Source organism: Chelon labrosus, assembly GCF_963514085.1.
Source record: "Chelon labrosus genome assembly, chromosome: 7".
NCBI classification, from domain to species: Eukaryota; Metazoa; Chordata; class Actinopteri; order Mugiliformes; family Mugilidae; genus Chelon; species Chelon labrosus.
Genome location: NC_140343.1, coordinates 15,940,229 through 15,955,771, shown reverse-complemented (window position 1 = coordinate 15,955,771; position 15,543 = coordinate 15,940,229). Strand labels below are relative to the sequence as shown.

The 15,543-nt window shown below is 42.0% G+C and overlaps 1 protein-coding gene across 1 annotated transcript in view; it reads right to left on the bottom strand.

Annotated features, from left to right (window-relative positions):
• Positions 1–7,754: 7,754 nt before the first annotated feature.
• The window catches only part of ell (elongation factor RNA polymerase II), a 32,838-nt gene continuing 25,049 nt past the window's right edge, over positions 7,755–15,543 (bottom strand). The window contains exons 7-12 of the mRNA XM_084549124.1: positions 11,962–12,037; positions 9,432–10,041; positions 9,040–9,106; positions 8,286–8,457; positions 8,156–8,200; positions 7,755–8,067 (exon numbers count right to left, since the gene is read on the bottom strand). Coding sequence (XP_084405250.1) covers positions 7,963–8,067; positions 8,156–8,200; positions 8,286–8,457; positions 9,040–9,106; positions 9,432–10,041; positions 11,962–12,037 — 1,075 coding nt within the window. The 3' untranslated portion in view covers positions 7,755–7,962. The remainder of the gene's footprint in view (positions 8,068–8,155; positions 8,201–8,285; positions 8,458–9,039; positions 9,107–9,431; positions 10,042–11,961; positions 12,038–15,543) is intronic.

The following is a 15,543-nucleotide window of genomic DNA, read 5'->3' as shown; positions in this document are numbered from 1 at the left end:
ACAGACGTGTATGCTGAACTTTTGACAGCTGGATCGTGACAGAATATATTTATACGTTTTATTATAAAAGTTAAAAGTTTATAAAAAAAAAAAAAGTCTAACCAGTTTTTATTAAATGCGATATTTACACAAAGAAACATCTTTTGACATAATACAACTGTTCATTGTGGGACTGCTGACTTCTTTAGCAGCTTTCATTCACAGCTGGGTATGTGTTTCATTTTTGATCACGTACAACACAAGTGTCAAACATACGGCCCGCGGCCCGAAAGTGGCCCGCCAGAGAGTCTGATCTGGCCCGCAGCATGAATTTGCGAAAAGTGCGAAAAATTACGTGAAATATTTTAATGAAAATAACTGCTATCCCTTTATTTGTCTACTGTTTTAGTGGACAGCACACAACACTGAGACCCAGGACTAAATTTAAAAATAAAATAAGTGCAATTTGTTCACATTGCTGTCTGCTGTTTAGATAGATAGACAGATAGATAGATAGATAAAAATAAAAATAAAGTTGTCTATCTATCTATCTATCTATCTAAACAGCAGACAGCAATGTGAACAAATTGCACTTATTTTCTCAAATTCTCCTAATTTACGTGTTCATCTTTGCACTAAAACAAATGGACAAAATCTGGAGTTGTTGTTACTTATAAGGTATTATTCTGTTATCTTACGGGTCCGGCCCGCTTGAGATCAAATTGGGCTGTATGTGGCCCCCGAACGAAAATTAGTTCGACACCCCTGATGTACAATATTTAATATTTAACATTGTCAGTGTTTAAACGGATACATGTACAATAGCGTTATTAACACACCTTTGAAAGTCCATCCAATCACAGTGTTGCGGATGTTCCACAACAGTCCCTGAAACGCATTCATTGCAACTCGTCCGTGCTTCCTAAACATTTCTAATATGTGCAATATATCTATTATTTACTATATCTGTGTCATTTGTGCGTGCTGTTGCAAACTGCAATTTCCCCATTGTGGGACGAATAAAGGTTTTTCTTATTCTTATTCTTAGAAGTTTTCTTTGCATCTTCATTCAGCCATAAGAGCATAACTATCCTTTTCTTTATTTCTGTGCCTCACTGGGGTCCTTTGAAAATGGTTTACAGTGGTTTCCAAACTTTGGGCTGTTTGTATTTACCCCCCAGTGCACTTATTTACTGTATATACACATTTGTTAAAGACCCGCAGATCAGTACAAAAGATGTATGAAGCCAATTTAACATGTCCTAGACTGCAATTCACTTTTGGTCTCTGATGTGTGTTTGTGATTTGTATTTGTATGCAGACAAGTAAATATACAAATGGGCTTAAAATGAGACTTTAACCAACTTTAAACTGGAAACAATCAGTTTAATTACTTAATATGTACTCTTCATGTCACGCACATTTAAATCTACTTACATGCACGAGTAGAATAGTGTTCTGTATGACATGGGTCTCATTCAAAACATATGGTGCAGCACAGGCTAATTACAGTATGTAGCCATTACTTAGATGGATCTTTGAACGCCTGCGATGCTTTATAACAGACTGTGTGGTTGAGGGAAGGGGTGGGTCACCATGCAGTCAAGTCACTATGTAATTTCCATAATCTGTTTTCCTGTCTATTCTGTCTTCCAATGCAGCAAGAGGTTTGTTGTAAAGCGATCTGATGCACCAAAAAAAGACATGCAAATTCAGTCTGCTGTAAGTCTTTTTGTTATTAATATTCGTTTAAATGAATCAAGTTTGGCTATGGGAAAACTTTTAGTTGCAAGGACAAGAAACTAAATGGTTCATACAGAAGCTGGTTGTCGGTCATCTTGGTAACAGAGCCAACATTGTTTAGCGTTCAGTCATGATAGTGAACTGTGTGAGATTATAGGTCAACCATAAACGGCAAAGTTCAAACGTCAGTCCCAATTTTACTGATCTTTATGGTTCAGAGACTAAGCACCTACTGACAGGCTTTGGTATCTAAACTATGAAAGTGTTTATTGTATCCACTTCACTAAATTCACCCTAAACAGTCAAAAGCTCTCATATAAAATTAACTGTATCCATCTATAAATAGACCTTTGTGTTTTGCTCACTGATCAGTTTAAACCCAATGAGGATGTGGGATCTGTAACCGGATCTGCACCGAGGGAAGAGAATCTTTCCGCCTGTTAGAAGAGATGCTGAAGGTCATGCCAGTCGATATGAGGCTGAAAGAGTGAGCTTCCATTCACAAATCATCCACTGCCTCAAACAGAGACACAGGATCCATTTCAAAGGACAAGACATGGCGAGTGTCACGGACTAAAATGTCAAAGAGCTTTTAGCCAGTTAAAGAAGCAGTCTCAAAAAGTGGTACATCCCTGCTGTGGAGACATTCTTGTTCAGGATTACTGTCATGGCTGCAATTAAACGTTAATATGTCCAAAAAAAATATGAAGACTGACAGTTTTATACTGTACTACTGACATGGAGGGATAGCCCAGGTGCCAGCTGCATCTATATGGACACTGGTCCTTCTAATAATCTGATTCATTGACCAATCAGAGCAAAAGGGCTTCAACTGGAACAGACTGGCCCACTCAGGATTGAGAGGTGTAAACAGCTGATAATCTGTTGAACAGGAAAATATGAATATTAGTAATAAGAATGTAAATGCTTCATACAACAGTCTTACTCTGTGTGGAATATATACACCAATCAGGCATAACATTATGACTAATATTGTGTAGGTCTCCCTTGTGTCTCCCTTGGGTTTTCTGAGGGTGTCCTGTGGTGTCTAGCAAAATAATCTTGTTAGTGGGGGCCTTTGGGTCCTATGGGTTGAAGGGAGGGGCCTGTGTGGATCATCTCACAGATACTTGATCAGTTTGGGATCTAGTGAGTTTGGAGGCCAGGTCAACACCTTGTGCTGTTTTTCATGTTTTTCTTAATTGTTCCTCAACCGTTTTTGTGTGTGCGTCTGTGTCAGGCTGCATCCTGCTGGGGATGGCTGCTGCCATTAAGGAATGTCATTGCTATGGGGTGGGGGTGCCTGGTCTGGTCTAGGTGGGTGGTACATGTCTAAGTAACATCCACGCTGATGAATGCCAGGTCCAAAAGTTTCCCAGCAGAACACTGAACATGTAACAAGTTGGTCAATGTTATTGACTTCCCCTGTCGATGGTTTTAATGTTGTGGCTGACTGATTGGTGTTGATGTCCTTTATTTCTAAACTCAATTGCCTGCAATACATTTTAACAAAGAAGTGTTTGAAAAGATGGACAAAGCTATAATCAGCGTAGGTTTTTCTTCTATTATATTCCATACGTCTGAACCACGTTTTGTATATTAAAAAAAAAAGCTCAATACTGATTGTGCATGTAAACGCTTACACAGTATCAGATAATTTGATGTTGCTTCCACGTAAAAGTTCGAATCTCTGATCAGGATTATTTCACGAAGCATTTCCCGTGCAAACAGAGCCCCTGTTTTGATCAAGAAATGAGTCTATCACCTGCAATTACCGCTTATAGACACAGGTACTGCCATAAAAAGAAAAAAAAAAAAACAACATGGTTCAAGCTTGCCACTTTAAGTTTGTGGGACGACTGCAGATGGCCACAAAGAGGTCACAGTTCTCACCCTGCTGTAAAACAGTAAACCTGCTTATTGCACCAAGCCCAAAATACTCATCTCTAGCTCTTCTGTGCAAGACAATTCTGTACTCGACGAGGTAACAAGGCTTTTAGTAGCTTCACCTGGCAATTGTCAAATCTTCTTGTTGCAACACAATCTGTGGTTAAGTTTCCAGGGAGCATCGTTACCCACTCATCTGTCATGTTGCACTGGCTCGCTAAATCTATTCACCTATGGTACCTCACTGATAACACTCTCTGTTCTGATCTTATTTTACAGTGGAGTTGCTCTCGTGTGCTCGGTCCATGCTTCGTTTTACGCTCACGTTTTAAAAATGTGACTACATGAAGGATGTTCCTCGTCTTTCTCTGCGTCGCAAACAATCTCACAATGCAGGTGCCAGGCGTCGGTGATGTTTTACCGTTGAACCGTACATGCGAGGACACCACTTTGTTTTTCTGTGGTCGGAAAACCAACCATTTCTCTCGGATCTGTTATGAAATGCCCTCTTGTCTAATGCACATACCAATTACCTGAAATAACTGACTGACCTCGATTTCAACCATGTCCTACATATGCACATTAAAGCGTTGACCTGTTCTGTTAGCGCACAACCTAGATCCCTCTTTCCTTTTCAGCACAGAAATCCAGACAAATTAAATCCTGTCTGACTTGTAAAAACCGTGGAAGCGCAGAGGGGAACGAGAGCCCTCGGCCCTTCTCTCCTGTGTGTGTGTGTGTGTAAACATGTCAGTGTATACGCTGCTGTATGTTGAGGAGAGGGAGAGATGGCAGCCTGCCACAGTGAACTCGCTGACCGGGCCCCCCCCTCCAGCTCCATGAGCGGCGCTGAGGCCAGCTTTGGAATGGGAGCCAGCAAAGCGAGGCTCAGGCACAGCTCAGCCCAGCCAACTGGAACACAGTCTCTATGTAGATTTCTGGGATCTTTCACAGTGTGTCAGATTACAGCGGGGCTTGTCCTCTGTGTTGCCTCGCCGGAGCATCTCCTGCTCACGCCGCCATGCCAAGGCCATTTTTGGATCCACGTTTCGGCGCACGCCGCAGCGACCCTGGCAGTAAACAACACACGCACACTTAAGCACAACAAGGATGCCAATCAGACACAACACGTGCAAGTATAGTCTACACAAACGCTGGGAAATGAAAGGTTTAACTGTTTTCCCACGCAATCAAACAGATCCCAGGGGGTGTCACTGACCACACATCACAGTTTACCAACTGGGATAAACAATGCAATCTGGGAGACCACGGGGATCTAAATATTTCCATTTGATTTGTTGCATTTGTGAGCAAAAACAAGGTGAGCCAGCACTGTGTGAAGGATCTGAGAATTAACAGTGTGAAACTGCTGCCATCCATAGGACAGCTACTGTACTGCACGTAACAAATGTTAGAACACTGATAAATTCAAAACAGAGAAAGACAAGGAAGCTCGAATACATCATTTCCTATTTCATAATGATTTTAAGTGAGGATCTGTGCGGGCGTGACATCTACAGAGCTTCCAAAGAACCAGTTTTGGGTTTGAAAATATGTGTTGTTTTTATCTGAAGGCAGGGGAAGATCAAGAAATGAACCCAAACCACCATCCTGGTGTCCTTCAGATAATCTCCCAAACACTAAAGCATTTTCAGTCTCGTTAATTCTCATAATCAGAGAAAAAGATCGTCGTAATTATAATAACAGAGAGCAACAACTGGGTCAGAATTCCAGAAATAAAGATTTTAAAGAATTTTATTGAAACAAAGATCAATTTCAGTCCCAGTCCCTTATGGTTGTCAAAAAGCGTGCTTTGGGTTTTAGCGCCAACATGTCATGACTACTCTCCAAAGCCCTCTTCGCTTGTACAGCAGCATGTATATACTCAGAGAAAAGAAAAAAGGAAAACCTATACAACAGGTTCTTTTGGCACAATCATCTCATACAGTGGTGCTCCTGTGCTGGCGTGTCGTTACCGTCTAAACGGTTCGCTCTCCATTGGCTCAAAACACGTTTTTTTTTTTTGCCAATGAACAATGAACCGCACTAGAGATGTGATACAGTAATCATATTGGAAAGTTTCTGGAAAACAAGATACAGCAAGAACGGTGAAAAGTGTCTCTCTCTTGTCGAGAGCCGATCGTGGTGGGGGAAAAACATTCACGTCCAGACGTCATCCCTGTCCCAGTCCCAGCCTCAGTCTAGACGCAGCAGTGTTCAGCATCAACCTAAATGTAGTGTTTGGATAAGGAGAGTGATCTGAAACCTGACATCACGCTGGACCAAACCCCGCCTGGAGCAAAGGAGCCTCCTCTGACTTCTCTCACGAAAACACCGAGTATGTTTCCACTGGATGGTAAATTATACTGAGAAAAGGTAACAATAACAGGAAGTAGAGAATACTGTAACATGTTCCTTTGCCAGCATTTGGTAGAGCATTTTCTATCATCCGTCTTAAGCACTTTGGTATACATGCTGGTCGGAGCCATGTCTGTTGTTTTCACACTGATTCAGTTGGACGAGGCCTTCGCTTGGATTTTGATGTCCTTGGGCAGTATATATATTTATATATATATTTTTTTCTTCAAGTAAAAGTACAAAGACTGATCATTGTAACATTCATAAAGCATGCACTCTGATGGACAAAGAGAAAAGTGTCGTTTTGGACAACCCCACCCTCACCCCAGGTAACAGCAAGATCAGGAGAAAAAAGTGCTGATTTTTCATATTCACATAAAAAGATCCATATAAGAAATGCATCCGCTGACTGAAGCCCAATCGGCCAGTCGCTCATCAGGTTAAGTTCTGGCACAGGTCTTCGGACTCCGTCTCGACTTGACGCTCGTCAGAGAGGGGGGGGAGAGACGGTCCAGGAAATAGATTTTCCGGTCGCTAACCGTGAATTCTTGACATCACATTTTTTTTTAAGAAAGGCAAAAACTGGTCCTTCTCTGAGCGGGAGGTCCACCAGGCTCCACTCGGAAGATGAACAGAGATGGCTTCATCTTTAACAGTCGTCTCGGACTAACATGCGGGTCGATCAGCAGACAGACCTTTCACAGACACTGTAAACAGGATTTTAACTTAAGGTGATAAGGATGCACGTTAGAAGATATCAGATCTGCGGATGAACCTACATTTTTAGACGTTGTAAAGATGAAAAGAAGAAGCCTGCAGGTCTGAATCCCGTCTGCTTCATCTTACAATTAGAGGATCTTCCATAGTGTGATTAACACTGACGACGAACTCCTCAGATAACTGAATTATTCTGTTGCTACAACTGGAAAGACACCCAATTAAGAGCTAAATATAGGTTTTTACTGATACAATACGGTGAACTGTAACTAAGGACCACTGCTGTAACACGACTGCGAAGCACTGGAGCTCGTCACGACAGCGAGGAGTCTGCATCCAAGGGAAAACCCACAGCTTTGCAGCTTTACTTCACGTCTCCTCCGTTAAGACATCCGCACGTTACTTCAGAAAATGAAAAGCCAAGCTCGCCAACCCGCGTCTGACCGTGTGCATTCGTTTTGATTTAATCAACAGTAATATCTGCATCTCTTTAAAAGAGAGAAGAAAATGATCGCCAACAGATTGACAATTAGATGGGCAAGGCAGCTTCTGGATAAAATACTGGTAGACATTCAAGGTGTGATGACAGAAAGTAGGAGACACAGCTTTTAAGTACTGATATTGAGGAGTGTAACGTAGACTCATCCCCCCCAGTTTAAGTGTCAAAAATAAATAAAAGAGAAAAAAAAACAAATAAGTTCAACATTATAACCGTTTGATTCAGTATGCAGGGAAAACCGATGTATCGTTCACTTAATTTTTCTTAACTCAAAACAAATTAGTTGCATTTGGTTTCCAAACTGCACTTTTCATCTCAGTGTGACCCCTTCCCTCCAGTTTCAAAAGCAGGAAAGATTATCTGAAACCCCCGCCCCCCCTCCCCTTAAGAAAGTGGGGAAAGTCTCCATGTTTGACTCTTTGGGACCTCTGAGCTCTCTAAGCAGAGTGGTCTGTTGAGAAAAAACAAAGCCAAACCGAACCACATTTTATGGATACACCATTAACTACAGCGACAGAGCTGGCCACACCAGACTCAGCCCCATCTTCAAAAAAAGAAAAAAAAAAAAAAAAAAAAAAAAAAAAAAAAGGAAAACGAAAAAGGAAAGAGAGATCATGTGTCCTGTTTCATCCCCATCGGAGCCTTTGGCCCCGATGAGGGGAACACTCCCTTCATGGCATTTTTTTTTTTTTTTTTTCTTAGCGCAAGCTGAATCCACAGTTTTCCTTTATCTGCGTGGTTTCCAGAGATAAGAGGGAAACAGTGTCTAATAACTACTTCTAAAGTTGCTGTAGATCGTACTCCGCAATGAGCTTCTTTATATGTGCCAGTTTGTTGTGTAGATATTCACAGCGGTTCTTCTCTTGGCTATAGTTTGGATTAGTCTGAAAGGGATATGGAGAAGCAGTGTCATGATCTGATCACGTACTCGGATACTTTCTTGTTAGAATCACTCAAGGTGGCAAAACATACCTTTTTAATTTTATGATACTCTTGAAGTATCTGATTGTGGATTGTCTGTGAAGAGAAGAAAAAGGTGGAGGGTAATGAGTGAAACGTAGCTGGAAAAAAATAAAAGACAAGTGTCGTTTAGGAGATCTACCTTGTACTTGTCTGTGCCTTGTTGGAGCTGTTTAAGCTCGTTGTCAAGCACAGTGAACTGCCGGGTGATGCCCTCTATTCGAGCATGAAGACCTCGGTACTCACTGTACTCGGAGTTGAAATCGTTTTTATACCTCTGACGCTGCTCCGGAGAGGCGATCACCGTATACTTCCTGGGAGGAAAAGACGAGAAAAAGTTACTAAGCAGAGATTCAAAGACATAAAGTACGCATAGAAGTCTCTTCAGTCTTGTAGTATAAAAGAAGTTGATAAAGTTATTAGATTTAATGAGAGCTACTCAGTTCTTCCAATAGTTTTAAAAGGCGCGAGACAGACAACCTCAAATAAGCCTGGCGTGTGAGCCAAGGATTATCACTTCATCCCTATGTTTATAATAATGCTCACGGAAAGTGCAATTTACACTGAAACTTAAAATATGTATATCGTGTCTGTGTGTTCAGGTTGTGACTGTGGGGGCGGGGGAGGAGGGTAATGTTTGGTGCCATCTGCAGCAACGAAGATGTGGTGTGCCAGCTGCCCCTTCGTCTGTGGGCCGTGTTTTTGGCTGAGTGACAATAAGTAATAACACGTTTGTCAAAGCACTGGCATGCGCCTGCCTCCGTCACCTTTATTCTTCCCGTCCCTTTCTCGTGTCTGCACCTCAAACGTGAGATTTATTTATCGATTTATTCGGAGGAATAAATGTTATGCCAGCAGCAGCGTGGTAGCGTGTAGGCCTAAACTTAAATACTCACAATAAATAGTCTGCCACCTCAGGTGAGGATGAAGGAATACTGGTACTGTTGCACATTCCATTCAGATCTGAAACAAGTTCACACAGTTAGAAAACACAGTTAATCTGCTGTGGGTTATCTGTAAAACCTGCTATGGTGCAAAACGGCATAATCTAGCCACTCTTAAATGTGCAATGCTCTAATGATCCTGTCCAACTGTTGAATTAACAGAGGTGTCTTTTGCTGAAGACATAAAGCTGAACAGCAGAGGTCTCAGTTTAATCAGTGAGAAGCATACCAATCACATGATTCATCTCCTACTCACAGTGATGACTAACTGGTGTCCATCCACATATCAAGTACTAGTTTTATTCAGACATCTTTTGTCCTAACGGAGTGAAGCTGCCTCTCACCTGTGCTTTTGTGTGGAATACTGTTGCTTTTCAGGTTCCCTGGGCTCATCTCACAGGCTCTGTTAGGCTCAGGCACGCTCTCCTCACGACTCTTCCTCTCCTTCTCCTGCTCCCTCCCTTTCACCCTCTCCCTGTCTTTGCTCTTCTCCTTGTCTTTATGCTTTTTCGACTTCTTTCTGGACTTGCTGTTTAAAGTGGAAGGGCTCTTGTCCCGCGGGCCCTCCAGGACCGTGTGCCCGGGGGATGACATGCTGATGCTCGGCGTCGTGACCACCGTTGACACAGAGAAGAGCGAAGGTGGCTGGCTGAGCCTCTCGGACACCGCCGCTTCCTGAGACTCACAGTCGCGGCCATTGTGGCTGGAGTCGTTGCTGACGTCCGATAACACTTCGAAAGGACGAGGGATGTCTAGTACAGGAAGGGGCTGGGCACCGGATGTCATGCCGCCCTCAGACATAGACATTCCTGACTGTGCTCCACCTGCCTCGCCTCTCCCGTTGGAAGAGCTGAGCTTGCCATTAATTGGGGCTGTTGCAGCCTTGTTGGCGAGGTGTGATATCCGTGGCTTTTTGTTGATAAGAGGGTCGATGAAGTCAGCAGCAGGCCGTTTCTGGCAGAAAAACAGCAGTTTCAATAACAGACCCTCAAACGGACTTCAATAGGAATTCATTGCAACTCAGAGTGAAGAAGGCGAACACTGTAGTTCAGGTCAGAGTTAACAAAACTATGGTGCGGCACAGAAGAGTACAAGGGAGAGGTGTAATAAGTACAAGGAGATAGATGGACAAAGCAGCACAAAGATAGGGTATTAAAGGATCTGCCTTCTCAGTTGCACAGGGACTACCTGTGCTGCATTTCACAATACCAGAGATTACATTACAGCCAGGCCCTGTTTGAAACAGCCCACGCCACTTTGGGAGTGGCAAACCCGATCACTCTGCGTTGGCTTTCAAAAAAAGAAAGAGTTTCTGGAGTTAAACAGGAAGAGAACAGTTTGGACTTGCAAGGCTCCTAAAACCATTTCATGAACACATTTATCTCGGTTTTATGGTCCCCCTTTAAAGGTACAATCCAGCCAAATGATGAAAGAGGATTTTTGTAGCACTCCCAGAGTTATCCCTGAACTATCTGAGGTTAACACACATTTTACCTGGCGTTTGTTCCAATAAAGCTAAAAACAGAGGCTTGGAAACAGCCGTCTCATGTGTGTTTGCTGAGGGAGGGAGCGGAAAGTAAGGGGCATACAGTGAGTATCTGAGGTGAGAACAACCTGAGTGGAAGGAGCTATTAATATAGTGGAGCCGCTCCTCCTCCTCCCCCTCCTTCTACCTAATGGAAGAGTAAATAATGGCAAATTCTGAGGACTGGACTGACTTCACAGCAGGAGTGGCAGGATAAATTGAGTAGGGAAAAGATCATTTTCACAAAATGAAGTGTACCATGGAGGAATTTCAAAGCATTAGAAAGTAATACTGGTCACAAGGGAACCAGTTAAAAACCTGTACTGCAAAGGTACTCCGGAAGTTTACTGAGGTTGAGAAAATTATTATTATTATTTGTTTTTGCTGCAGAGAGACAATAAATTTAGAAAATCCCTGCCTGGGAAGTCCTAGAAAGCACCAGACCGCGCCAACACACTTAGCAAGGAAACAAAACAACCCATTACACCAATAAAAATATGATCATGCTTCCCCTTTCTATCAGCTGGAAAGTAGAAGGAGCTCAAACAAGATCAGGGCTATGATTATGCAGTGTATTTGCATTCTACTGAACATCAAATGAATAAAATGATAACGAACGATAACTTCACTGTGGAAAAGTCCCCTAAAAACCAGGATCCCTCAAGGGATTCTTCCAATATCAAATTAGAGCTGCAACGACTCGTCTGCGTCATTAGTGATTTGTGTTTCCGTCCATTCCCAGTTACAGCGGCTGCCAAAATTCACCGAAAAAACACAAATGTCTAAAGTGTGGGAACTCTTTAGAGTCCCAGTAAGCCCACCACTGTAGCACAGCAGCTATGCATGAGCACATCAAGAGTGAAGATCTGCCTGTTCTCTTACCAAAAAGTATTTTTAGTTGTTGTTGTTGTTGTTTTTCAGGCAAGAACTCAACAGCCCAAGCCATTTAAGTTAAATTATACTCAACACTGTCCTTGCTAATTAATGACTGAATACAGTTAAAACACATTTTCTAATCTTTTATTCACACATATCCTTTTAAAATATGTAATTACGATCATGTTTTAATAAAAGTTTAATAGGGGAAGCTCTTTTTATTATTTATTGGTAAACCAAAAATGAATTAACTACTCAGAAAATCCTCATTAAATAAATCAACTGAAAATATTTTGTTGCAGGCTTATTTTCAAATGACCAGAAATGATCCAAGAAACATATCATTATAGCTGTATGATCACAGTAAAAGATTAGTCATTGATTAGCGATTACAGAGAAATGGGAAGCAGAATGACAGCTTATTGGAAGTGAGAGATAAGAGCAGAAAGAGAAGAAAAGAGAAGGCGGCTCACCTGAGATGGAGAGCTGCTGGCCAGCTCTTTGGGTGGGCTCTCTGGTGGAGGAGCAGAGCTATTCTGGGCCTGTTTCCTAAAAGAGAGTAAATGCATGCACACAAACACAATCAAGAAAGTGTCACACAATCACTGGGGAATGTAAACACCGCAGCAAACGACTTTATCTATCCAACTCCCCTGCTGATGTGACACAGCATTTGCTCTGGCACTGATGCAGCAGTGAATGCTTTTAAGTGGATCTGATGCACTTCAGATTAAGTACCTGACCAGACATGTTGTTACACAGCCGCCATCTAAAGGCAGCATGGAATCAGTAGCTACTTTTATTGTAAGTGCTAGAGAAGCTAGGAAACGCTGGTCTTAGCGAAGACACTGTACAACAAAACTATATGACTACCGTTTCTTTATTGACAAGCAAATTGTATGTATAAGGACTTCAAAGACAAGTTTGAGTCATTTTGTGAAGCTGAGTGGGTAGCTATGACAACTGAGCGAAGGAGGTGGCACTTGACAGCATTTTATAATAATCAGAGGAAGCAAAGCTTCAGTAATTAAATCTGTACAAAATTTCAACCAGTTTAACACCCTTCAGTGTGTTTTTAAAACGTATAATACACTATTCTGGCATTATACAATCCCAGTGACCCTGCTCCGTGCTTATTTAATGGCTGAACAATCTTGGCGGCTAGTTGAAGGCAAGTGAGGAAGTGGTGTGACACTGTAAAGTGACAGAGAGAAGGAATACGGCACTGTAGCTCACTTTGGGACTGGAGGCTGTTTGACCAATATGATTATGACAACAAGGTCCTTTTAAGCAAGAAGGAATGTACTTTGTTTTCATACCACTATGTGTCTGTCCTCCTCCACAAGTTGCCTGTGCAAGTGCAGCATTCACACCTGCCTTTACAGATGTTCACTTGTGATTCACAACAGCAAAGAACCATCATAGTGCAGGGTGTGAACAGATGAACGCAGCAACAGCCAAAACGAAAGAGCCATGCCAAAATGAAGATGAAAACCATGATAAAGTGTGCTTAACTCAGCCAAGATGAAGTCAACGTGAAAACTTATTTATCCAGTTTTTACTTAAACTAAGACAAACACGGCTGTTTGAGGACTAACTACTGCAGCTTGATTTCAGTCGGCTTGTTTGAACAGACAGCTCTATCCGTTCAAACACAGAGGGAACAACAAACATGACATGCAACTGTGCGATGTAAAACTGGATTTTGCACATGAGGAGATGCTGCTGTCATGGCTAATGACATTATCAGTAGGGGGCACTTGGGTACACCAAGTCTCGTCAATGCCCCGCCCTGTCAAATCAGGGTTGGAGTGCTTGCGGTTGTGTGTCTGTGTTGAGGGCAGTCCGATAGACAGGCAGGAGCTACTAGTGAGGCAGCACGCTGACCAATACGGCTGGACCTTGGACCGGCGCCACCTCACACACAGATCAGCATGTGCTGGAACACTGTTGCATCATGTTGCTGTGCTACTCCTGCGTGACTGGCTGCATTCGCTCCAAACTGTTTGGGAGCCAGGAAGGGGGGAGGTGGCATTAGGTGGGAGGCTATCGGTTGTTCCACCAGCTGATAAACTCCCAAACAGAGCTCAAAGTTCAGGGACACAAAAAGGATGCATGTGTGGATGTGAAGTAAAGTAAACCAATCACATATCATACACACATATATAAAACGAACACTTTGTGAAGCATTTAATTGGTGACAAGATGAATGCTTGTGTTATTGTACTTATGGTTTTTGTTGCGTAAATGACAAAATACAAGAAACCCGAGACATCTAACAAGTTGTGATCTCAACAATAGCTGGACATTTCTTATGCAACATACTGTATATCTTGCAGGACTATTGCACTTCTTTGCATTTCTATTCTTCTGGTCACTCTGAGTGTTAACATTCAGACTGCCCTCAATTGTCGTGCCACCACTATGCTTATCGTGGACAATAGGCACCATTCTTAGGTTTATTATGTAAATACAAACTGAACACTGGGCATTGCTGCCTGCTCTATATATAGAAGGTAGTTAGGAGCTTGCAATTCCTTAGCGTCACAGATCCCGATAAACCAGATTTTTCCACTGGGAAGTAGGCCAGCAGCCACTGGTGTCAACAAATACAAACATAGATGAAATTTAGTGGTAATTTATCCACAAGACATTTTCCTGGGGGCACGTAATGACATCTAAAACTCTAATAAGTACAAACAGTCTTGCACATGAATACTTACATGATGCCAGACACCTAAGAATTCATTCCAACACAGCCTTACATACGTCACTAACCAGATCATACACTGTTTTTGGTAGAAATGATATTTCTAGATGGCAACACATTTACTAATGGGTGTAGTAGAGCAATACGAAATCAACAGACCCAACAATCATGACATGCATGCTGCTAATTCTGTGTAATTTAATCACTAATTGAAAGGGCTGCGTTCAAAATAAAAGCAGTGTGGAGTTCAATTGGTGAGGTAATTTATTCTGTGAAAAAATACATTTACCGTCAAACAGGTGGCCGCTATTCAAGGACGAAGGCAGCAAATGTTGCACATGCTGGTTATAGTACATTTCTAAACTGAGTTGTTCCAGGCATCATTCAGAAGAACAGTGTACTTTGATTAAAAAGTTAACTAGAGAGGTGAAAACATATAAAGAAGTGCAGAAAATGATAGGCTGCTAAGTCAAAGCGATCTCAAATACTGTATACCTACAACCAAAACCAGACAGAAAACGGAAAACTACGATTCGAAGAATAGCCAAAATGGCAAAGACTCAGCTAATGACCAGCTCCAGGGAGATCAAAGAAGGTCTAAAGTTACCCATGAGTACTGTAACAATTAGAAGACGCCTACAATTTACCAAGGAACACATTCACTGGCCTAAAGGGAAATGGCGCAACATTTTGTGGACTGATGAAAGCAAGATTCTTTTTGGGTCTAAGGGCCACAGACAGTTTGTCAGACGACCCCCAAGCACTGAATTCAAGCCACAGTACATCATGAAGCCAGTGACGCAAGTATCATGATATGAAGGTGTTTCCCGTACTATGGCGTCGGGCTTATTTACCACATACCAGGGATCATGCATTAGTTTAAATATTTAAAAATACTTGAAGAGGTTATGTGAACTTATGCCAAAGAGGAAATTCCCTTGAAATTGGTGTTTCGGAAAGAAAACAACCCCAAATACGCAAGTAAGTGAGCATCATCTTGGTTTCAGACCAACAAGATTAAAATTATGGAGTGGTCAGCCCAATCCTCAGACCCTAATAATCCAATAGAATATTTGTGGGGTGAGAAACAGAAATGCTGTTTCTGAGGCAAAACCGAGAAATGTGGGATGTAGTCCAACTGTCCTGGGCTGTTATACCTGTTCACAGGTGCCAGAAGTTGGTCGACTCCATGCAACACAGATGTAAAGCAATTCTCAGAAACAGTGGTTATACAACTAAATACACTGCCTGGCCAAAAAAAGAAGTTGTCACCAAAAAAAAAAAAAAAAAAAAAGGCCACAAACTCCAATATTTCATTGGACCGCCTTTAGCTTTGATTACAACA